The sequence below is a fragment of the Podarcis cretensis genome, assembly GCF_951804945.1.
Source record: "Podarcis cretensis genome assembly, chromosome: 8".
Taxonomy (NCBI): Eukaryota; Metazoa; Chordata; class Lepidosauria; order Squamata; family Lacertidae; genus Podarcis; species Podarcis cretensis.
Window position 1 is genome coordinate 75,068,182 of NC_137177.1, and position 25,779 is coordinate 75,093,960.

Sequence of the window (25,779 nt, forward strand, 5' to 3'; positions counted from 1 at the left end):
TTTTTTGTTTTTTTAAAAAGCTTACATAGTTCTAAAGGCCAAGTTCTTTCCTTGGCCATTCAGATTGTTTACAAGAGGCATTATCATTCTCTCGCCTCCACATTTTCCGTATGGTTTATTGGCAAACATAAAAGCTAGGTGGTCCTTGCAAATGGAACTGTCCACATGAGCCCCCTTGTTTTGACATTTCTGGAGGAAGGGAAAGCATTTCTAAGAAATCATAATCGTAATAATGTTTCTGCTCTAATTCCAAGCCCCTCCAGAGTTAACTGGGAATGGAGGGGAGTGAAATTAGAAGGAAAGCGGGGGCGGAACAGTGGAGAGACAGGAAACTTTCCCACAAGTTTTGAACTTCAGAAGGTGGCTACATGCAGAACAGGCTGCTGTGCAATCCTGGTCACAGAATTGTGAAGTTGGAAGGCATCTCAACGGCTTATGGAGTCCAACCCCTTCCAATGCAGTAATCTCAACTGAAACCACACATTTAGAGCACAGAGCAACAGGGGTATTAAGGGTAAAGGTAAAGGGAACCCTGACCATTAGGTCCAGTTGCGGACGACTCTGGGGTTGCGGCGCTCATCTCGCTTTATTGGCCGAGGGAGCCGGCGTACAGCTTCCATGTCATGTGGCCAGCATGACTAAGCCACTTCTGGCGAGCCAGAGCAGCGCACGGAAACGCTGTTTACCTTCCCGCCGGAGCAGTACCTATTTATCTACTTGCACTTTGACGTGCTTTCGAACTGCTAGGTTGGCAGGAGCAGGGACCGAGCAACGGGAGCTCACCCCGTTGCGGGGATTCGAACCACAGACCTTCTGATTGGCAAGCCCTGGGCTCTGTGGTTTAGTATTATCTTCTCATAAATCAGAGTGCCAAAGCAAAAGCCATGCTGGGAAATAGTGTGGCACATTTGATTGGTCTGGATTAGGCCCAGTGGGGAATCTAGCTGCACAAGCGGAAGGTGCTAGGTTCAGTCCCCAATGGCATTTCCCAGTCCCCAAGGACTGGTAAAAACAGCCTGCCTGAAATCTTGCAAAGCTGCCGCCCAGCCAGCACCAGCAATACTGAGCTAGAAGGAACAATGACCTGACTCAGCAACTTCCTGCGTTCTGCACCCGGTGCCCTATAACTCCCATCAGTCCCAGCCAGCGTGCTTGGGGTGGGAAGCGCCTGGCTAGCAGAGGCTGATCTAGAGAGCAGGGAACACAGAATCTTCAGAACCTTAAATCCCATGTGTCAAAACTATTTTAGCCTTAACTAAACATGCCACTGGATCTCATGGGTGTGGCTTTGTTTGCTGCTAATGAGAAAGGCCTAACAGTATGATGGGATGGGATTTCAACTCAAAGTTAAAATCCCTATGTGGCCCTCTCCAAATGTTGCTGGGCACCAGCCACATGGCTAAGAGAGAGGGATGATGGGAGTTGTAGTCCAGATATATGTGGAGGGGCCAAAGGTTCCCCACGCCCGACGGTGCTGGGTTAGGTGGACCTAATGGTCTGACTCAGTACAAAACAGTTTCCTTTGTTCCTATGTCTTAAGGGAAAGGTCGTTGCTCAGTGCTAGAGCACCTGCCTGGCATGTTAGAAGGTCCCGGGGTCAACCTCCAACATTTGCAGCTGAAAGGGTCAAGCTAACATGGAATTGGAAAAAAATGTGACTTCTCTGCCTGTGACTCTAGGGAGATTTTGCGAGCCAGAGAGGAAAATACTAGGCTCAGTGGCCAAGTACGTCGTCTAACCTGCTTTAGCTTGGAACTGCCTCTGTGATAGATGATTTGGTGGGGAGGCAGGGAGACCTAATTTTCAGGCCTCAAAAAACAAGTCATGTTTGAGGCTGGAAGAACATCTGTCAGGGATTCTTTAGCTTTGATTGCCAGGGGTTGGACTAGATGGCATCCCGGCCAACTCCATAATCCTGATTCTAAGACGTTTGGGTTGCACTTTTACTCTGAGTAGGCCCACTGAAATGAATAGGCCTAAGTGAGTCCTGTCCACCCATTGCATTGGTTCCACTCGTGAGTTAATGTTAGTTGGCTACAACCCATTGTTTGCTCATTCCTAACACACACACACACACACACACACACACACACACACTTCCCTCCCACCAAACGGGATCCGTTCGGTCGATGCGGACTGTCTGGCTTCCGCCCTGAAGGAAAGCGTCTCCATCGTCCTGGGATGTGACACTGCAGCCAGTGACAGACACTACAGCGTGTAAATCTGTCATTGAGGTTTCCCTAACGGGATGCTAAATTTAGAACTCCTACCAAAACGGGGGGGGGGGGGGGAGAGAGAAAAAGCCACCTCTGTTATGAGTGCCTTGTGCCAGGAATTTGGCCTTTTACAGTGTTTTTCCTACCTTTGTATAGCAGTAAACCCTGCAAGAGAGTTCTTTTCCTCTCCCTAAAAATGACAGGGGGAGAGCGGAATAAGGGAGAAATCCTGCATATTAAGTACAAAATTATATTAATTATTCTCTAAGCATGGAACCTGGTGTAGCACAGACAGAACCACTCAAGAAGGAGGTATCGGCAGGAGCGAAGGGTTTTGCAGAAGTGCAGCAAGTCTTGAGAAAATAACACACACACACCCCAGCTCTGAGCATGCTCAGTAGCATACAATGCTGGCTGGTCTTGCATGGGCGGAATGGATAATGGGGAAGAGGGATGGAACGGAGTAACTTGAAAAAAGGGCCTGGCTGGCTCACACCACGATCAGAAACGGGGGAGCAGAGACCTCACAGCTGCTGCTTACTCACATTATTCTATAAAAGCACATGCGCCGGGTGCGAAATAATACACGGAGGAGCACTGAAAAGAAAGAAAAGTTGGCAGCGTACACCGATTCGCCCTTCAGAGAGGGCTTGGGGTGCCCAGGCTGACACACATGTTTTTCAGTCGAGTTGCAGGTGATTAATTTTGCGGGGTAGAGGAGAACAGACACGTATACTGAAAGGGAAAGAGTGGGTGGAGAGGATGAAGGAAACCAAGTCTTTTCTTATCAGCACGAGTCCAGCTGCCGCTAAAATGACTTTTTTTTCCTTTTTTGAGAGAGAGAGAGAGAGAGAGAGAGAGAGCGCAAGACAGGATCTACCCAGTCAAACATTTCCTTCCAACACAGCTGGGGGCGGGGGCAGGAGGAGAAGGGTGTTCATGTTATGAGCGGGGTAGAAATGAACATGGCACAGTGGTTAAGAGCATCCGCTTGGTGTGCAGAGAGTCCCAGGCTCCATTCCTAATGGCGTCTCCAGGTACAGCTAGGAGGGACACCTGCCTGAAACTGCAGAGACCTGCTGCCTGTCAGTAGACAACGCTGAGTTAAGGGGACCAAAGGGACTGACTCTGTTATAAAGGCACCTTCCAATTTTCCCATGTCTGGAGATAAAGGTCGTTGCAGAGCATCTGTGGCTTGGTTAGGACAGCTGACTCCCAAAACCCAGACAGAGAAGACCCAGTTTGCAACACCTCCCCACTTAAGCAGAATCTGCACATGCTTTTTAGTGAGAATAACCAAGCATGCACAGAGTAGTTTTGCTTTGCGCCATGGGTGCGGAACAAAATTCTTTTCCCGATATGCCGAGCGGAAGTTGTTGTTTTCTCAAGTGCCCATAAGGCCCAAACAAGAGCCCTGCCGCAGGATCAGGCCAAAGATGCTTCTAAATCCAGCGTCCAGTGGCCAACCAGATGCCCCAAGAGGAAGCCCAAAAGAAGGACCTGAGCTCAAGAGCAATTCTCCCTACTTGTGATGCCCAGGATTGCAATTCAGAGGCACCCTGCCTCTTACAGCAGACCCTCCAAGTGTCCCTATTTTCCAGGGACAGCCCTGGATTTGCAGAAGCCATCCTAGTTTCTGATTTGATCCTGGAATGTTCCACTTTTCCTTAGGACGTCCCTACATTCATCAGAGAAATGTTAGAGGCTATGGAGTTATCCAACCCACCAGGCCATCTGAAAGCAGTCCTGTATTAATGTTTAATGTTTTATATATGTTGGAAGCCACCCAGAGTGGCTGGGGCAATAAACAGTATAAAGCTGGGGTATTATTATTATTGAATAGGATGCCCCTATAGTCATCAAATAAATTTTGGAGGGTACATGGCTGCAGAGGCGGAACCCAGTCTTACATCCTCCACAAATTTCTCTAATCCTCTTTTTAAGTCATCCAAGATGGAGGCTGTCACTCCCTCTTGAGGTGGCAAATTTCACAGTTTACCATTTTATTCCATGTATAAGACCAGGTTTTTTCCCTTAAAAATAATGTCCAAAATTTGGGGGCATCTTATACACGAATAGATCTCCCACCCCACCCCCGTTTTCTTAAATTGGTGTCCCCAAAAATAGGGAGCATCTTATACATGGGGGCGCCTTACAGATGGAAAAATACGGTAACTAGAATCACCTCACACATCAGCTTCTGCAGCCATGACAAAAACGAGAACCATTCCTCCAGAAGACACTGGTTCGAAAAGACACACCTTACCTCATGAAGCAAAATTTAAGAGGTGGGAAATAAAATCTGGTTAAAGATATTCTCCAGGGCTATGACAGGATGCCACTCCGTGTAAATGCCTGAAGCAGTGAAGCCCCTCAGAACAGCCTTTCCCCCTCAATCCATCAGTGAAAACCGACTCGGTTGAGTCGGAACCAGGTGGGTTTGTGACATCAGAGTTGTGTTGCAGAATGAAAGGCAGAAAGGGTTCTTTGAACACCCTTCAGGGCAAAATGACCTCCATCGAGTAACAGAGAGCCAGGCTTAGGACCTGAGAGACCTGCTCAGCCATGACACTTGCCAGGTGTGACCTTGGGCTGGTCACAGTCTCTCAGGCTAACCTACCTCACAGGTTCGTTGTGAGGAGGAATGTGTTGTGGGGTAGAACCACCTTGACTTCCTAAGTGCAAAAGGTGGGCTAGAAATGTTATAAATAAGGTGGAGCGCTACTACGCTTCAGAGCAGACTCATTGAACATGACTAAGTTAGAGTCGTTAATTTCAACAAGTCGACTCCTAGCCAAACTTAGGACTCAGCTACATTAGTCAAAAAACAGCATTTTGAATACGTAATGCAACACCAGATGGTGCTAGAGAGCAAAATATGGGGGGGGCAGGTATATGATCACATGATGTGGTGAACACACACCATTTGAATGGCGATGCCCATCAACTTTTTTTGGGGGGGCGGCCCCCTCAAATATTTTATTGGGGGACAAAGACCCTTCAGCCCGTAAGAGTTGGCTCCTATGCTGGGTAGTGAGAACATTCTTCAAACAGAGGTTTCCCCGCCCCCTAAAATAAAATAAATAAAATCAACGAATTGAAAACAACAACCACCAAACGTTACAGGCTTAGTAATGAAGAAACGTTAAAAAACCTCAATAGTTACTTTACACTGACAAGGCAGTTAGGAACAAGGAAGCGACAACTATTGCTATCCCCTACACACACACACACACACACACACACACACACACACCATTGCTCAGGTTTATCACAAGCCTCCCAGGGTTTTTCGATAAGACACTCTGTACCAGCCAATTCCAGATCAAGGTCTATTTTTGTAGCCAGGGCATGATGACCAGTCAGAAATATAGATTGTGACAAGGCTAATTTCCATCCTTGAAGATATAAGAGGGTGTTTATTTTTTAAATGGAACTTTTAGATACAAAAAGGCTCAGAAGGGAAAAAGAGAATCCACCCACCCACTCAGTTTCTTATATTCAAATCCTAATAAGTAAGCTGGTTTGCTTGCTTAGGAAAGGACGATGTCAATACGGAACACCTCCCAGGACTTCGAAGCAGCAAGATTGCTACTGACGGTTATTTGGGATATCGTTTTTTTTGGGGGGGGGGGGGAATCAGGGTACCTTAGCCCAGGAGATGGATCAATCCATTACTTTATTTCTGCATTAGGTGTACTCTGCTGTCAAGAATGACATTTTATTTCATTTATTTTATTGGCCAATTCCCTTCCATACTTTTTTCTTTACTGCTAATGCTTCAAGCGGGGATATCCACCATGGAGTTTTAGGTTCGAGCAAATCATTGTATTTTGCCCAAACCATATAGAGAGATTGCCTTATAATGTGATTTGGAAAGTTTTTATAGATCTTGACTTTATCGTAACCTAAGCAGGCTTGCCAGCCATAACGGTTGTCATGTCCTTCTAGGTCCTGAAGGTCTGTATTTTGTAATATACACCATTCCCTGACCCAGGAGAGACAGGCTGCCTCGTAATATTTTATTGCAGTTATCTCTCTACCCCCCCCCCCCCCCGCCACACCCCAAGGAGCTCAAGAGGGCAGCCATGGTTCTGCCCACTCCTCATTTATTCCCTACAACAACCCTGCGAGGCAGGTTAGACTGAGAGGCAGCATTTGGCCCAAAGTCACACCCCCAGTGAGCTTCATAGCTTAGTGGAGGATTTGAATCCTGGTCTCACCCGGGTCCTAGTCTGACACTCTAACCACTACACCAGACTGCCTCACTTGTTGAATAACTCTGGAGATCATTTTGGCAGAGTGTTGCTTCAGCTTTATTTATACACTTTGCTTTCTTCTGCCTTTTGGCGAAGACCAAGTGCGAACGCGTGCTCATTCACTCATAAAATACGCCTACGTCCAAACCTGCTGACTTCTCGTTTTTGGAAAGATGCAATGAATTTGTGGGTTGCCCTTTACCCCTAGACGATCCAGTGGGAATCTTATTAAATCACTAGGAGGACGGTCCCTTGCCCACAGCCGAGAGTTCTTGCTGTTTTGCTCACTAACCGTAACAAAACACCAGCCTGGCTAATTAAGGGAGATGCTAATGACTTTGCTTCCGAGGCTCAAATGTTAAGCTCAAGGCAGAGACATTTTCTCCCTTTTTCAACAAGAAGTTTATGCGCCCAAGCTTGGTGGGTTTCGCTAAGCGCAAGTCAGAGGTTATTATTACGAGCATTTGGTTCCAGTTTCCCCCCAAAAACCCCCCCCACCTCTGGCAGGCAGCCCAGACACAAACGTTTCTAATAAACGTGTTGTGGTTTTTTGATCACTGACAAAATTAGGTTAATGACACCTTTCAATGCCTCTCTATAATAACTTCTTTTTTAAAAAGAAAACACCAGTTTTCACTCATGCATTCCCATTGTTGATATTTTCCAGCCATTCTCACCAAATAATCATGCCACCCTATTTTTTGCATTTGGGAAATGCCATATATATATATATATATATTTTCCTGGCATTCATGCAGAAGCTGCCTAACAGAGTCCACTACTTAGCTGATGCCCTGCTCCCTATTGCCCACAGGTTCATATTATTTGAATCAGGGGTCATTTAGCTGTGGTTCATGCATTGCAGAGGGTTGGACTAGATGACTCTTGAGGTCCCTTCAAATTATGCAAGTTATACAGTACACTGAGACTCAGCAGCAGGAGATTCAGAAAGACGTGAGGAGAAAAGAACCAGGTCCCAAAACAGGAAGCTGCCTTAGACCAAGTCAGAGCACACCGACGGGCAGCAGCTTTCCAGGGTTCCAGAATGAGACCTTTCGCAGCCATACCTGAAGATGCTGAGAGCTGAACCTGGGCCTTCTGCATGCAAGGCAGATGTTCTACTACTGAGTTACGACTCTTCCCCCAAACACAGCAACATCAGCAGCAGCTGCATCGTGCCAAGTCAAACCATTAGAACACCTAGCTTAGTATTGCGTACACTGGCTGGCAGAAACTTTCCAAGCTCCATGCCCAGCCAACATTTCTCAGGAGAGATCTTTCTACTGCAAAACCTTTCGGAGAATATTCTGCAATATTCAACCCCCTCACCAGCTCCTATTTTGTCACCTGCAAACAGGATAGAGAGTTTGCAGGGAGCCATTTTGCCTGGGAGCTAAATAAATCAAGACACGTTACAAAAAGCCTATCAACACTCGGCAGGTCCTGTGCCTGGGCGCGGGTGGGAAGGGAAGGCTGTAGCTCAGCAAAAGACCATCTGCTTCATATGCAGAAGGTCCCAGGTTCAATCCCCGGCCTCTCCAAGCAGGGCTGGGGCACACTGCTATCTCAAAACCCTGGAGAGCAGCTGCCAGTCAGGGTAGACAATACTAAGCTAAATGGACCAACCCTTGATAGGAAGCAGCTTCCTACCTGAGTAGGAAAGTGTCAAAGTGGTAGCTCAGAAGCACCTAAAACCCCAGAGAGCTTCTGCCAGCCAGTGTAGACAATATGGAGCTAAAGGGAGCAACCGTCTGACTCAGTCTAAAGCAGGTTCCTTCCTATGTCCCTTTATTTGTTCCTATCAACAAGCTTGAAAGACAGAAGGGTTTTGTTCAGGCTAACAGTGTGGGATTTTTTCCCCATTCAAATTGGCCACTGCCCAGCTCCCAAGACAGGAGGGGTCAGCGCATCACCCTTGTTCCTCCCTGAGGCTTAGCATCCTGCACAGAGGGATCAAGCTTGCCTCCGGGGATGACTGCTTTCCCTTGTTTAGCCTCTGTTTACCAAGGCTACTAAGGGGAACCAGAGCTGGTGAAAGGAGCGAGGGAGAATCTTCCTTTATATTTAGCTCCCCTGCTGCTGGATATAGCAGCCCTGGGTTTATTTAAGAGCAGACTTTCCTATATTAAGAATATCAGAGATTAGCAGGTCACCCCCTGCAATGTCCCGGCCAGGATTAAATGCCCGTGACTGTGTTCAGGCAACCCAGCAAACACACTTCACAAACGCCCCGTCCTTTTAACCCAACTTCGCTCCCGTGCCTGAAGACAGGCAGAAGGAAATCTAAACAGCAGCCACCAGCCAGCAAAGGTCAGCATAGGATTGCAGAGACCCAAAGGATGATCTAGTCCCCTGCAACGCATCAAAGCCCTCTCAAGCAATCCAAGCGTCTGGAGCACAGTTGAATGGTTTTTATTTAACTTATTTTAATGCTCTGTGCATTTTGTAGGGGTTACATCAGCCCCAACCAGGATGGCCAGTTTATTTATGTATAAAAATATATATGTGCATTCATAAAACAAACCCAGACCAGTTCACAAGAGTCGTATGCAAAACCGCACCATAAAAACCAGGTAGGTGTATTTAAAAAGTGGAGATTATTTTGAATAAACATACACAAATTTATTGATTGGTACCATGGTAGATAGATAATGTAAGGATTTGCATAATTTTATAACATGCAAAAAATAATATGTGTTGAGAAATCAGAAAGAGGAGCTGAGGGAAGTCGCTAGGGGAGGGAGAGTTTGAGGGGGGAGGGGAAAAATAATGAATATGATATGTTTTGATAAGTTGTTATGTTGTAATTGCTAATAAAAATATTTTTTAAAAAATAAAAATAAAAAGTGGAGATTAACTGTTACGGAAAGGTGCACTTTTAATCACCTGACAGTGTAGAAAAGTTTTCAGCACGCATTTCAGAGTTAAAACAGAAAGCGCCTGCTGAACATCTGTCGGCAGACTATTCCACAAAATTGGGTGGATGACACTAAATGCTCGGTTTTGCGTTGATGTCAGATGAGCCTCGCCAACTCGTGGGGACGACCAGTGATGCTCCTGTAGGTGCTCTCTCAAGGACAGAGCTAGGATCAGGTGGTCCCTAAGGATGCTCTAGACTTAAGTCGCTTAAGGCTTTGTCAGTTAATTCAAGGGTCTCAAACTTGGTACAGTGGTGCCTCGCAAGACGAAATTAATCCGTTCCGCGAGTCTCTTCGTCTAGCGGTTTTTTCGTCTTGCGAAGCAAGCCCATTGACAGCTTAGCGGATTAGCGCTATTAGCGGTTTAGCGGCTTTTAGCGATCAGCTGTTAAGTGGCTTATCAGCGGATCAGCTGGTAAGCGGCTTAGCGGATTAGGAAAAGGGGGGGAAGGGGGGGAAACCCGCAGGAACTCGCAAGTCATTTTCGTCTTGCGAAGCAAGCCCATAGGGAAATTCGTTTTGCGAAGCGCCTCCAAAACGGAAAACCCTTTCGTCTAGCAGGTTTTCGTGGCGTTTCGAGGCGTTCGTCTTGCGGGGCACCACTGTAGATGGGTAGCCAATGCAGATGCTTTAACAATGTATTCAACCAGGCGCCTGCCCACACCAGCAGTCTGGGAGCTGCATCCTGCACCAGCCACAGCTTCCAAACCAAGGCCAAGGGCAGCCCCACACAGAGTGCATTGCAGCAATCCAGTCTCGAGGTCACCAGCGCATGGACCATGGTGGTCAGGCTTTCCCAGACCCTACAATTGTCCTTATTTTCCAGGTAAAGTCTTGGATTTACAGAAGCCGTCCCGGTTTCTGATTTGACCCCGGAATGTCCCGCTTTTCCTTAGGACATCCCTATTTTCATCGGAGAAATGTTGTAGGGTATGGAGTTATGTGACCCCCCCCCCGAACCAAGGGGATAAGTAACTCTACAACCTTTAGAAAGTATAGGTAAAGGGACCCCTGATCGTTAGGTCCAGTCATGGCCGACTCTGGAGTTGCGGCGCTCATCTCGCTTTATTGGCCGAGGGAGCCAGCATACAGCTTTCGGGTCATGTGGCCAGCATGACTAAGCCACTTCTGGCGAACCAGAGCAGTGCACGGAAACACTGTTTACCTTCCCGCCGGAGCAGTACCTATTTATCTGCTTGCACTTTGACGTGCTTTCGAACTGCTAGGTTGGCAGGAACAGGGACCGAGCAACGGGAGCTCACCCCGTCATGGGGATTCGAACCACAGACCTTCTGATCGGCAAATCCTAGGCTCTGTGGTTTAACCCACAGCGCCACCCGCGTCCCAGAAGACCGGTATAGGCAAGTTTTAAAATGTTAAATATTTTATTATGTTTTACGTATGTTGGAAGCCGCACAGTATTGAATAAAAGGTAAAGGTACCCCTGCCCGTATGGGCCAGTCTTGACAGACTCTGGGGTTGTGCGCCCATCTCACTTAAGAGGCCAGGGGCCAGCGCTGTCCGGAGACACTTCCGGGTCACGTGGCCAGCGTGACATCGCTGCTCTGGCGAGCCAGAGCCGCACACGGAAACGCCGTTTACCTTCCCGCTGGTAAGCGGTCCCTATTTATCTACTTGCACCCGGAGGTGCTTTCGAACTGCTAGGTTGGCAGGCGCTGGGACCGAGCAGCGGGAGCGCACCCTGCCGCAGGGATTCGAACCGCCGACCTTTCGATCGGCAAGCCCTAGGCGCTGAGGCTTTAACCCACAGCGCCACCTGGACATCCCTATTTTCACAGGAGAAATGTTGGAGGGTATGCTATCCCTGCCCAGGAATGACCCTAGCTGGAGAACCAGATGAAGCTGGTAAAAGGCACAGAGGATGCTTTGGTCTCTAGTGACACTTTCCAGGAATAACCCCACACGAGACACTCATCAGAGCGGTGTGGAGAGGCATCTGGAAGGCCCCAGGTTCTTGCATATATTCTTATAACAGAGAGAGGATATATAACCCTAACCCCCAACAACTCAGAAAGCATTTCTACTGCAAGACATACAAGATCCCTGTCTGCTAACTCTAGGTGGGCTGTAGGAACTTCACGACTCAAATTCTAGAACAGCTGCATAGCTTGTTGTATACGGACATGTTCTCTGGGTGAGAGTCCTACCCAAACCACAAAGGGGAGCGGAGGTTTTCAGCAGACATGGGAGAACTCAATGTTTGCAAAAGTACAAAATGTGTTTTGGGGGGAAGGGGGGCACCCAGGTTTGTTGGGAGGGAAAGAATACTTCGGAAAAACAGCCCAATGAGGACTGAGCATGCTCAGTAGCCACAGAAAGCTGACCAGCCGGTGTGCGGAGAAAGGACGGAAAACCAGGAGGGAAGATGGAGTATAATATCTGGGGGAAATTAACTGTGTGCTGCAACCCATTGTCGCATTTCCCGTTCATTACGGTGGACCTGCAAAACCCTGCACAGTTTCACCTGCTTTTAATTAGGACCTTTGGTCCTGCGCTCTGCTCATTGTTCCGCCTGTCAATTGCATGATCCTTGGGTTCAGAGACCTATGCAATTCTTAAGGCGTGATGGCACTGTAACCAGAATACCAACACCACATGATCTTGGCTTTTTCAACGTGTTGGTATCATGCCTTGCTATTATATAGCACACAATGCATTGTGAGGTTCTATGCACAAAGAACTCAAGCTTCCTACCGAAGAATGATTAAAGGGTTTTTTTAAAAATGTGCACATTGCTCTAATGGCTTGCTCCACATTCCCTGGATCTTTGGGGAAAAGGCATCTAATTTGTTTTGTAAATAAATAAGAGATTGCTTTAGCAAATCAGCAGGAACTTGGCTCTGCTGCTTCCTCTCTCCCTCCAACCGTTATAGCTGGTAAAATGTAAAGCCATTAAATGCCACTATTTTACACAAAAGTGGGAGGGGGGGGTACACACATCCAGGAAATTCTCCATTTCCGGATTACCAGTCCTGTTTTAAAGCAGCAGAGTTTCCGATCTTCCCTTCAGACCCGAGGGCAGGAAGCCCACAGAGCGGACAAGCCCAGCCGCCTGATTAAACAACCATCCTAGACACATTTCCTGGACACGAGCCACCGGGGGGGGGGGGGGGACAAGGTGCAGGAGGAAACATGCAGACCAAGCCTCACTTGTGGGTTCAGCCCATCTCCCCGCAAAAGAAAAAGGCAAACCACAGACAGAGCCATAACCCATCACACTTTGCCACCAGCACAACCCCACAGACCAGGCTCTTGATTCATAAAATTGGGTCTCTCCAGAGGTCATCTGGTGCAACCCGCTGCAGAAACTCCGCAACTACAAAATTCTTGCTTAAAAACCAGTAATAAAGGAGTGGCCACCACTTTCCTACCAGTAACAAGTAGGGCTGCAGCCCCCATGCAGGGCCTTATGAAGGGGTTTGGATTGGCCCCAGGCAAATTCAGCTGTAGGCCCTGAATCAATTGGGAGAGGGAGTCTTAATGTTTAATTAGGGTTTTAAATGCCTATTAAGCATACAGTCAGGAGCTGCGGGGGGGGGGAGACCCTTCCTCCTCTCAACCACACTGCAGACAGCAGGACTGATCCTTCCACTCACCAGCTTGGGGGGGGGGGCAAAAAGTGCAATCCTGTTATTTGCAGGGGTCTGCTTCCCTCGGAATTACCCAGCTGGGAATGCATTGGTGAGGTAGACCCCTTGCAGCCAGCAGGATTGAACCGTCCTGGCAAAGCAGACCTCTGCAGCCAACAGGGTTGCACTGTTGAGCGGACAGTGTGGTCCTGCTGGGGTCTGCTTCCCATGTGCATTCCTGGGGGGTTGGGGGCGGGGAAGGCAGACGTAAAGCAGACCTCTGCAGAAAGCAGGCCCTCCTCCGTTCACCAGCTGGCCAGGATTCAATCCTGCTCCCTTTCACTCTGAACAGCCCGGTTTTGTTTGCGATGTGGGCTCTGCCTGGCCCCAGTAGCAGGTCCTTGTGAAGAACTACTGCCAAACCATCCCAGATACTGCTGTTGAACCAGCACGTTCTCAGACTGCTCCTGCCACAAGCTGTTGCACCAGACGAAAAGAGAAAATCAGAACATAACACATGTTTGGGCTGCTACAATCCAGTGTCACATGTCTCTCTGCCCCTGACCACCTTACCAGCAGCTGAATGTGCTGTACTGTGTTAGGAAGCAGACACTGTGCCCGGGGGGAGAAGCTGCCTTATCCTGCATCAGACCATTTTTGTTGTTGTTGTTTAGTCATTTAGTCGTGTCCGACTCTTCGTGACCCCATAGACCAGAGCACGCCAGGCACTCCTGTCTTCCACTGCCTCCCGCAGTTCGGTCAAACTCATGTTTGTAGCTTCGAGAGCACTGTCCAACCATCTCGTCCTCTGTTGTCCCCTTCTCCTTGTGCCCTCCATCTTTCCCAACCTCAGGGTCTTTTCCAGGGAGTCTTCTCTTCTCATGAGGTGGCCAAAGTAGCTCAGCTTCACGATCTGTCCTTCCAGTGAGCACTCAGGGCTGATTTCCTTCAGAATGGATAGGTTTGATCTTCTTGCAGTCCATGGGACTCTCAAGAGTCTCCTCCAGCACCATAATTCAAAGGCATCAATTCTTCGGCGATCAGCCTTCTTGATGGTCCAGCTCTCACTTCCATACATCACTACTGGGAAAACCATCAGACCATTAGCCATTAGCTCAGTGTCATCTACACTGGCTGGCAGCAGCAGCTCTCCAGGGTTTCAGGCAAGGGACCTTCCCAGTCCTACCTGGAGATGCCAGGGACTGACCAGGGCCTCCTGTATGCAGAGCAGATGACCCACCACTTGGCTACAGCCCTTCTGTTTTACAATACTGACCAAGAATACAACACAAAGAGTCAGGACCTGAGCACAAGAGAGTCCTCTCCCCTCCTGTCATTTCCAGCAACTGGTATTGAGAAGCATTGCTGCTTCCAACCATGGAGGCAGAGCTGAGCCATCATGGCTTATCAAAAGCCTTATTCCAATCCTCTGAATTTGTCCAATCCTCTTTTCAAGCCATCTGAGTCAGTAGCCATCCTGCAGGAGAGAGTTCCATAGTTTAACTACTGTATTTTACACTCTATAATACGCACCAGATCACAAGACGCACCTAGTTTTTGGAGGAGGAAAACAAGAAAAAAAAATATTCTGAATCTCAGAAGCCACAACAGCAAGAGGGATCGCTGCGCAGTGAAAGCAGCAATCCCTCTTGCTGTTCTGGCTTCTGTGATAGCTGCACAGCCTGCATTCGCTCCATAAGATGCACACACATTTCCCCTTACTTTTTAGGAGGGAAAAAGTGGGTCTTATACAGCAAAAAAATACGGTATGTGCCATGTGAGGAAGAACTTTCTCTTATCTGTCCTGACTCCTCCAACATTCAGACTGGGAGGTGCTCGGCTTGTGACGCATGCATAAGGGCCTTCCTGCAAGGTGTCAGGATTTCCTGAGTGTCACCTGCCAAGGCCCAAAACCCTTGAGTTTTCCGCCCAGCACAAGCCTTTGGCTCCGGATTTCTTTCTGGCTGTTCAAAGAGAGGCAGCTCAAAGCTTGCTTGGAAAACGACAGTGAATAACAATGAAATCCCTCTGCATTAACGAGCTCCTGTTGCTCCGCCCAATTCCCTCTTTTGCCTTCCACTTCCTTGCTTCACCCTGGAGGCAGGGAAGCCCGGAAAAGCGCGAGACACTTTTGCTGCTTGCCTTGAGTCGCACAGCTTGCTCCTGCTGCTGTTTTGCAACACTTCCAGCGTGATCCAGAGTGAATCAGTCGGCCACTCCCCTCCAGGTGCTGCGCAAGGAGGAATGAATGAGATCCAGCTCACAGGAACTGGGGTTTAGGGGAATAGTGAGGAACCTCAGGCCCAGGAGCCAAATATATTTGTCAGCTCGCCTTTCCGCAAATATACACCTAGTTTACCTGCTTCAACCTGTGGCTGTTTTGCTGGTAGGGCAATAGCGCACGTTGAATTTTTCAACTTCCCAAAATGAGGGGTGCTAACTAGCTGCAACATGACATGAGAATTCAAAAGACATTTGCGTTAAATTAATAGGATTTCGTTTTGCTTGGCAAGTGAAATATGTGTAAAATTGCGAAGAACTCATTAAAAAAACTGCTATACATTTTACTTGCCATTAATACAGTGGTACCTCCGTGCGCTGCTCTGGTTCCCCAGAAGCGGCTTAGTCATGCTGGCCACATGACCCGGAAGCTGTACGCCGGCTCCCTCGGCCAATAAAACAAGATGAGCGCCGCAACCCCAGAGTCGGTCACGACTGGACCTAATGGTCAGGGGTCCCTTTACCTTACCTTGGGTTACAGACACTTCAGGTTACAGACTCCACTAACCCAGAAATAGTACCTCGGGTTAAGAACTTTGCTTCAGGACCAGAACAGAAATCACGCGGTGGTGCGGCAGCAGCGGGAGGCCCCATTAGCTAAAGTGGTACATCAGGTTAAGAACGGACCTCCAGAACGAATTAACTACTTAACCCGAGGTACCACTGTAATGTGTTAATGGTTATTTATTAATATTATTTATTTAGATCCTTGAGCCAGATCGCACTGGGACACACCCTCCAACATTTCTCCAATGAAAACAGGGACTTCCAAAGGAAAAGCAGGACATTCCGGGATCCAGTCAGAAACCGGGATGGCTTCTGTAAAACCGGAGCTGTTCCTGGAAAACAGGGAAAATTGGAGGGTCTGGAATAAACCCATCCGGGCAAAGAAGCTTTATACAGCACAGGTTTCCTCCAAGGCCTCGTCTCACTCTCAAGGGCAGGTGCCCCCCCCCTTGTCCTGAGTCAGTGGGAGGCGGGGGGAGTGGGGGGGTGCTGAGTAACGCTCAGGGCGCCTTGCCTCTCCTTTCGAGGAACGTCACGCAGATAGCATCCAGGATCCAGTAACAGCCCACAAGGCATGCAAATCCGTGGCTCCCCGCATGTGTTCATCTCATCACGCCACAAGGCTCTTAATCTCCGGCCGGCTGTGGGGGGCGGGGAGCATGAGAGCAAGAGGGGGGGGCTATTCTTAGCTGACCTCTTGAGCAAGCCAGAGAGTGTGATGGAGCAGAATGCTGCTCTCTCTGTCTCTCTCGCTCACTGCTGTCAGAAGAGATGCACCCGAAGCGTTGGGATTCCAGATGGCGGCGCTGTGAGTTGGAGCAACCTTGCTGTAGCATCAGGCTGTTGGTTATTCTTGGGGCTGGCCCTACCATTAGGCAAAGTGATCAGCAGGCACCTCAGGCTGCAGTTGCTGAGAGGTTGGGACTGGGGTTCCCTAAGCAAGCCTGCTGCCCTCGGCTGCCATAGAGGACACCACCAATCTTCATGTAAAGTTCAGTTTGATCAGCTTGCACACATGGAATAGGCTGCAGGTAAGGAGAGGCGCCATCTTCTCCTTTGCCTCAGGCAGCAAAATATATTGGTCCAGCACCAGCTACTATGAGGAGAGGATGTTGAGATAGATGAGACCCTGGCCTGAACCAGCAGGTTCTTCTGATGATGGTCGATTCCCATGAACCGGTATTCAATGACATACAGCCTCTGAACCCAGAGACTCCATTGGATCAGGGGTGAGGACTGCTGCCTCTGCTGGCTATGGATGATGGGAGTTGTAGTCCTTCAACATCTGGCAATCCAAGGTTGAGAAAGGCTGGTCTACACCGACTAGCCACCGTTCTCCAGCGTTTTAAAGAGGGGACCTTGCCAGCCTTAACTGGACATGCCAGGGACTGAACCTGGGACCTTCTACACTCAAAGCACATGCTCCGCCACGGAGCTGACGTCCTTCCCCATTAGAGGGCAATGCTTTTTCCCCACAACCAAAGCACTGATGAATCAGCTACCAGAAACTTTCAAGAAAAACAATGCATCAAACTGTTCTACCACCTCTTTTTCCTTGCTCCTTCACCTTCTGTGGAAAAAGTCTGGCCTGCCTCTTTTCCGTCAAGTCAGCTCTCTCTCTCTCTCTGCGGAGGAGGAAGCAGCAGCCAGAGAAGACGACAAGGGGAAACCGATTTCAATTCATATATATTTTTTTAAAAGGTGCTTTCGCCACAGATTGAGCGCATGCAGCTGTGACTCACTCGCACGAGGACAGAGCCCGTCCCACCTACTCGAGAATCAAAAAGGATGAGATGTAAACGAAACAAAGCCCAGGGTGGGTGGATCGGGGGCAGCTCAAAGGGTGACTTTCTGATGTTATGAACTACAACTCCTGAAGCATCCTATTTACCACAGCGGTCAGCAACATGCCACCATCTTGGAAAAGCAAGATTCCACCTGTGCTAATTGGCTCCAGCCTGGAGAGGTTCACCTGAGACCGTCCTCCAGAGGCAGATCTACTGTGGAACTAATGAGACTTCAGAGCCCCCCAAAATGTAGGTCCGCCACTGCCTTCCTCATATTCCTGCTCTGAGCCCTGGATTAAAAGAGACCTTTTTATACCGCAGGCTTTCCACAGCTGTGCACTTTTCATCCATTGAATTTTAGATTTTAGTGATGCTGTGTGAATCGCATCATACGCTTTTGCTCTCTGCTGCTCAAACTTTTACGACGTCGTTTCACATTATTTTATTGATTTTTCAATCTCCCCGTTGCAATTTTTGATCTTTTACCATTGCAACCCAGCTACAAAACACCCTGACCATTAGGCATGCTGGCTGCTGGGAGTTGAAGTCCAATCACATCTGGAGGGTCACAGATTTTCCAGACTTGTATTCCTCTGAAACAGCCTGACTTACACTGGCAATGTTGAAATGGGGGGCTTTAATTAAGCTGCCTGAACACCATCCTTTTTCCTTTTTTTAAAGTGTAATAGGATGTTTATTCTGGTTCTGCTTGGTACTTAATATGTGCCAATCAAATATGTTCACTCGTTGTCAGTTCCATTTGCACGCCACTTTACCACAAAACTGTCACAGCTCACAATGAATCAAATGAACAGATATAACAATAACTAGGGGCTTGCTCTGCTCACCAACCCACCTGCCACTCTCCCCACATTACCCTCCTAGGGTTTCCCCTTCCCACCCCATGCAACTACTAAGCTCACTCTTCACCTTCCCAACCCCATTTCTTCATGCAAATCCAGGACTGTGATGTGACCCTGAAAAGTCCTCCTAAAGGGGCTGTATGATGACAACCTTGTGTTTTTATGTATATAGGAAGGAAAAAAACTTATTGGCTTGTAGCCAACCAAGTCCTACTCAGAGTAAACCAACTAAAATTAATAGACCTAAGTTAGCCATGCCAATTACTTTCAGTGGGTCTACTCTGAGCAGGACCGAGATGTGAGATTCCTGCCCAACAGAGGTGCGTGGGGCACCTTCATTTTATAGTTTCAAACATGCGCTAACCTTTGGATACCAGAGATGGCTGTTTTCAGGACCTACCCTATTCCAATGACTGGTCTAACTGTTTCTAATACAGTGGTGCCTCGCAAGACGAAATTAATTCGTTCCACGAGTCTCTTCGTCTTGCGGTTTTTTCGTCTTGCGAAGCACCCCTATTAGCGGCTTAGTGGATTAGCGCTATTAGCGGCTTAGCGGCTAAGAAAAAGGGGGGGGGAGGGAAAAAATCGCAAGAACTCGCAAGACGTTTTCGTCTTGCGAAGCAAGCCCATAGGGAAATTCGTCTTGCGAAGCACCTCAAAAGACGGAAAACCCTTTTGTCTAGCGAGTTTTTCGTCTTGCGAGGCATTCGTCTTGCGGGGCACCACTGTAGTGAATTTTAATTTGGTGTAACCCATCCTGGTACCTGCTGGCAAAGGGTGGGTAATAAATTTAATAAGAGAAAGAAGAATGTTAGATGCACCCCATAAAAAAACAAACACTAACTGGGTAGACAGATATAGAGACCCAGATACAGAAGTAGAAGGAAAATGCACCATCAGCATTTGTGGTCATGTGCAAGACTTAACATGCATGTGTAACCAGAGTCAAGATACAGTTGCCTCTGACTCAAGGCAAGAGGACTTAAATCTGCAGTGTTATACTACTCCTGTCCAAACCCCTACATCAGGGTTTCCCAAACTTGGGTCTCCGGTTGTTTTCAGACAACAATTCCCATCATCCCTGACCTGTCTTGCTAGCTAAGGATGATGGAGACCCAAGTATGGGAAACATACTACATGGATGTCCTATCTGCTCTCAGGTTCAACACAAGTTCTTCCCCTTTCCGCAAGAACCCAAAATGAGCCCTATAGCTGGACCAGGTCCAAAGGCCCATCTAGTCTGGCATCCTCTCCTCCCAGGGGCCCACCGGATGCCCCAGTGGGAAGCCCCACAGCAGGACCTGAGTGCGAGAACCGCTTGCGATTCCCAGCAACTGGTATTCGGAGATGCATTGCCTCCGACAGAGGAGGTAGAACACAGCCACCAGGCCACCACAAACCATAGCTAGTAGCTCTGACAGCCTCAGATATCCCAAGGCCTCTGCTTCCTTCAAAAACTCCCTCCTTTCTCCCTCGCTGCCCCATATGCTTGGAGCAGCCTTCCAGAACACCTGGGCCTCCTGCCTTTGTCACACAAACTCCCTGGTCCCATCAGAAACTTGAGCACTTGCTTCTCAAACACCCATAGGCTGGACTAGCCCACACCGAAGCAAAAAGTGGATTCTCATCAGTCATCTGCACTTTAATGTTTGGGTGCCCATAGAGCATCCTCCCCTCTCTGGTGTTAGCCTGGACCTTTCCCCCTTTAAATACATTTCCCCCCAGCCCCCAAACCTTGGAAAGTCCAAAATGGCCAGTACTGAAAACCCCTGCATTTAAAGTGGGGGGAAGGTCCAGGAGCAGACTATGTTGGGGTTCATGTTTTGTTTGCTCCCACAATGGACAAAGTCACTATTTCCTCCTGCCACAAATTTGCCTCCTTTGTTGTTTTCTCTGTGCCAGAACCTTCTAGATTGCCATCTCCTTGGGGCAGGGACCATCTGCTCCTGCTCTGTGGAATACAGGGCTCACGGATGGCAACAAATGCTGCACTAACAGTAATAATACACCTCGAAAGGTAACAAAGGAAGACCCTGATGGAGAGGAAACAGGGAACACCCTAAGCAAACAAGGACAGCTGCCCCATAGCAGTTCTGCTGCTATGGATGTTTTCTAGCTTAAATCAAAGAAAGGGCTTGTTTATATTTTTGCAGGGGGCGGAATGGGCAATTACAGAGAATATATATATATATATATATATTCTTAAGAGAACGTGGAGAGCCTGCTGGTCTACCGGCAGGACAGCCCACTTTAAAATAGATCATTAAAATAAGAAATTCCTCTGGAGTGACTCAGCAAGCAATATCTGTTTCCTACGTTTTTATCTCTGCCCTTTCTGCCAATGTCTACAACAGCATCCCCCAACCTATCACCCTCTCGGGATGCTTTGGGTTACAACTCCCATCAGCTCCATGGGAGTTGTAATCCAATGCATCTGGAGGGCACTAGGTTGAGGGGGAAGTGTGTATGCATGCACAATGCATTCACACGTCCTCATTCCCACAACAACCTTGAGAGGCGGGCTAATGACAGGCAACAGCCCCCAAGGTCACTCATTGGAGTTTGGACCTGTGTGGTAATTGGAGATTAGGTCCAACATTTTAACCTGTCCTAGGTGGGGCTAATGGGGGTTAAGAGTTCAAAACACCTGGTTGGCCAAGACTGCTCTAACCATTATACCACACTCCCAGCAAAATGAAGCTTTAAGTTACAGAACATTCAGCACAAACCTCGAATCAAGCTTGCCAGATGTCAGTCTAGGCCGCCCTAAATGTTGTAATGGCCATAGAGTACCAACAACAATCAAAAGGCTTTTGGGTTCCAAGAATTCAGAGTTCCTTTTTGGGTTCCGAGATTTTGGGTTTGAGCAGAAGGAACATGAGGTCAAACAGGGTGGCGTCTGTGGCGGGGGGGGGGGGGGGAGAGATGCTACTTGACAAGCTGTTCCAAACTATTTTAACCATAAACATGTTCATTTGCATTCATGGTTGCTAAACCGAAAGGAAGTCATGCTTTAAAAAAAATAATGATGCTCCAGGGGTAAAACTTGCAAGAGGGCACTTTTCTGATTTGGAGATTATTTGCATTGAGGTATGTGTGTGAATCTATAGCTACCGAGCTGTGAGTAAGGAAGTCAGTGGCTCAGAGGTGCGCCTGTCATTTACACAATCGCAGTTACACAACTGCAGAAATTGCAGATTCTGCACTCTGCACATCCTCAGGTGCACCCACGCTGAAGGGCAGCTTTCAAAGCAAAGCTGTGAGCTTACCTCCTGACTGCAGAATTAAATATTTAGTAGGAAGAGGGGAAAGGAAACAAATTGCACCACAAAAACCTGTTATCTGCATTATAACCACGAAAGAAGATGGAAAGGAAAAGAGGTTAATCTGGGTGTGGGTAGGAGGAGAATGAAAGGATAGGTCTTCCATGACAGTTTTTTTGTTTTTGTTTCTTAAATATTTTAATTTAAACAAGGCAAACAAAAGGAAAAAGATTACACTGATATCAACACAGTACAATGCAGAATATCAGTTGATATCCATTAGAGGGATTCAGAGTTCAATAAACATTAAAAACTACAACCCAATACCCAGCCTCCAGAGCTCGAAAGAAGAAAATTGGGGCGGGTTGGAGGGAGAGATTAAAATGTGGAAATGACCAAAGGAAGTTGTTGATGAGGCAGAAGGAAACTTTTCTCTTTCACCCAATTCAGTCTGACTTAAGACTTCCCTACCACATGATGCAGGAATGACCAGAGTAGCTAAATCGTTCCTCTTTGCCCTGGATTTCGAGACCTGATAATGTATAGTTTTAAGACAAATATTAGTCCCGTGATTGTATGTTGTTTTTAACTGTTTCTAATATCATGCTTTAAATATAATCAACTCCGGGGCCTTAGAATGAAGGGCAGGTTAACAACAACAACAAATAAGATGGGTCTGTTGTAAAGTGTTCTACACAACAGGTACATGGTACACCCCTGTATAAGAGCAGTCTACCTCCAAGTACCGCAAACAGGAGGCAGGGGGGACGGGACAAAAAGGCGGTTGCTGCTGCTTTCCATTTAATTAATCCAAGAAAGTCCGATCAGTTTAGAGCCACTGAAATTAACATACCTAAGGTAGCAAGGCCCATCAATTTAAATGGGTCTACTCAGCGTAGATTGGCTACAAATGTTTGCTTTATACACAGACACAGAGCTTTTAAAATTTATTTTAAAGGTAAACTAGTCGGAACAACTAAGAATGAAGAAATTAGAAACTGAAAATAACAGCCCCGCAGTGCAAACAGTGTACTGGCTAGGTCTGATGGGAGTTGTTGTCCAAAACATTGCAAAGCGATGGGGGGGGGGGGAGTCGCATCAGCTTGGCAAAGGCTGACCTAAAGACAGGCCTCCATGCTCAGGGACAGTCTATCTGCAAATATTAGGTACCGAGGGTCGGAGAGAGGAAGAGTTGGGCAACTCTCCCTCCTCCTCGCCATATACTGTCTGGAGCGGGTTGTGGGCTCTGACGGGAGTTGTAGTCCGAAACATTTAGACGAGGACAGCAAACGGGGGGGGGGGGGCTGAGCTAAATATAGAGACCCTCCACGATCAGGGGGAGTCTACCTCCAAATAACAACAGATAAGGGGGTGGGGCGGAAAGGAGGGAAGAGACCTGTTCCTTGTTTACAAACTCAAAAACACACTGGCTGGCTGGGACGGGGGGTGCGGACGGGAGTTGTAGCCCAAAAACATCTGGAGAAGCCTGGGGTGGGTGGGAAGGATGATCTAAATAAGAGACCCTCCATGATAAGGGGCAATCTACCTCCAAATATTAAGGGATTATTCCCACACACCCCCACGCTGGCGGAGGGCTGACGGGAGCTGTAGTGCAAAACATCCGCAGAAGTACACCACCTTTTTTGCGGGGGGGGGGGGAGAAGGAGGTTGTTTTAAATCCTCCATGTTCAGGGGCGGTCTACCTGCAAATATTAGATACGGAGCGGTGTGGGGAAGCAAAGGAAGAACGGGGTGGGGACGGAGGCTGTCCGCTGCCCGGTTTCCGAGCTTCACGCCGCACCACCACCGAAAGCAAACAAAAACCCCAAATTGCAAAACTCCACATATTTCGGACGCGCCGCAGGAGATTAAGCGGATCTTACCTGCGCGACGTCATCGCAGCTCCAGCCCCGAGAGGGACACGCCCCCCCCCACCAAAAGGGGAAAAAAAAGTTCCGTGTATTTCCCTAGTTCACAGCGCGGTCCGCTCCTCTCGCAGCATCAGCGCCAGTTCAGGCGGAGGAGCCAAAGGGAGCGGCTTCCCTAAAGACTGAGAGAGGGAGAGAGGGAGGGGCAACACTCCCGGGTCACGCCCCCTCGCCCACCTCCATATACGGGCGCCCAGTCCCTCCCTCTGGCCCGACGCCGAAGCTGCTCATTGGTCGGAGGGTGGAAGCAGCCCAGGACACGCCCCCGCCCCGCGCTCCTCCAGCTGGGGCTCTGGCAAACCCACGTGTCGGCCAAGGGGAAAGCCCTCCCTGCAGAGAGAGAGAGAGAGAGAGAGAGATGTGTGAGAGGGGAATCCCCGATCCGCCAATCAACGCCGCCTGGCAACAGGCACCGCCTGGCAACGGAGGAGCTGCGCTTAAAGAGACAGCCGTTGAAAGCTTTTGTAGGGGGTGTGAAGTTTATTTTAACTAAGGGGGGATTTATTTTTTTTGAGGGGAGGAGGTGTTTTTAAGCGAGGGGCGTTAATTGGGGGTTGGTGTTGGTTGGTTGTCCTGTTTTTTGCAGCCGCCTCTGCAAAAGCTTCAACATTTTTTTATTATTTATTACTTAACAAATTTGTATTCCCCGCTTCACCCGTAGATCTGTGGGCTGTTCGCAGCACAAAAATGCAAGATAAAAAAGCAAAATACATAAGAAGAGCAGGAAGAAAACAAAACAAAACAAAACAAAATACCCTCACACAAACTCTACTCTTTTGCATTTATTCATTGCCTTTCCCCCCCAAAGAGCTCAAAGTGATGATATAGACGACATACATGATTCTGAGGCAAGGAAGAAGGGCTACCCCTATGCTATTCATATAATCAGTTATCAGTAATCAATATATTCATATATGCTCACACATAATCAAGGCTTACAGTATTTTATAATCCATTTTGAATCAAAGGGAAGCTGTGCCTTAGCTAAGTGCATACTGCTTGAAACAGCAAAATTAGGAGCCGACCTTTCCCCTACAAACATCCGCGTACCCTGGACAAGGGGAAGATGTGAATCAGAGATTCTGGTACAAAATCCCCTCAGATACAGGCTAAATTAATCCACAGAACAGGAAGGGAAAACCACAAAATCTCCAAACTCCCTGTCCTGTCATAACTAAAGGTAAAGGTACCCCTGCCCGTACGGGCCAGTCTTGACAGACTCTGGGGTTGTGCGCCCATCTCACTTAAGAGGCCAGGGGCCAGCGCTGTCCGGAGACACTTCCGGGTCACGTGGCCAGCGTGACATCGCTGCTCTGGCGAGCCAGAGCCGCACACGGAAACGCCGTTTACCTTCCCGCTGGTAAGCGGTCCCTATTTATCTACTTGCACCCGGAGGTGCTTTCGAACTGCTAGGTTGGCAGGCGCTGGGACCGAGCAGCGGGAGCGCACCCCGCCGCAGGGATTCGAACCGCCGACCTTTCGATCGGCAAGTCCTAGGCGCTGAGGCTTTAACCCACAGCGCCACCTGCGTCCCATCCTGTCATAACTAGGGGAGAGGTTAGACAGAGCGTCACTGCAAGCAGCGGAAAGCAGAACTAGAACTCAGTGCTTGACCAGTGCTTGACCAGGAGCTGGTAGCATGGCAAGAAGCTTGCTAATTGGCTAATTTTCACTGGCAATATCGTGACTGCCTCATGGTTGTCTCATGATCTATGATTTGCTGTGATCTGCTCAGGTATAAAGACCTCTGGATTTCTGTCAATTGGGGTCCCAGTTCCTTTTGGAAGAGATTCCAAACTGGGTCCTTATTGCCTGGCAATAAACTTCACCTTCTTATTCTCCATTGCTGAGTCTGCCTGATCCTTATTTAACACCAAGCGAGTACCTGCTTACGTTCACGTGCTTCAATTCTTCCTTGCCCTCTTCATTTAATCCCCACAACAAACCCCCGTGAGGGAGGTTAGGCAGAGAGGCAGTGACAGGCCCAAAGTCACCCAGTGAGCATTGTGATGAAGTGGAGAATTTGAACCTTGGTCTCCCAAGTCCTGGTCCTAATCTCTAACCACTATACCATGCTGCCTCATGGTGGCTTTATTATTTATCTGGCTATCTATTTTGTAGGTTTAAGTTGTTTTTCTGCTTTGAACTATTTGAAAGCACTGATTCAT

The 25,779-nt window shown here is 48.2% G+C and overlaps 1 protein-coding gene across 2 annotated transcripts in view; it reads right to left on the minus strand.

Moving 5' to 3' along the window:
• Window positions 1-23,721, minus strand: part of LOC307222013 (tyrosine-protein phosphatase non-receptor type 11-like) — a 59,393-nt gene extending 35,672 nt beyond the window's left edge. The window contains exon 1 of one of the 2 annotated variants that reach the window (XM_079987009.1): window positions 23,567-23,721. In XM_079987009.1, the coding sequence (XP_079843135.1) occupies window positions 23,567-23,580 (14 nt within the window). In that variant the 5' untranslated portion in view covers window positions 23,581-23,721. Of the gene's footprint in view, window positions 1-4,482; window positions 4,634-23,566 lie in introns of those variants that run through there. The other variant, XM_079987010.1, reaches the window with a different exon arrangement.
• Between the last annotated feature and the right edge of the window lie 2,058 nt (window positions 23,722-25,779).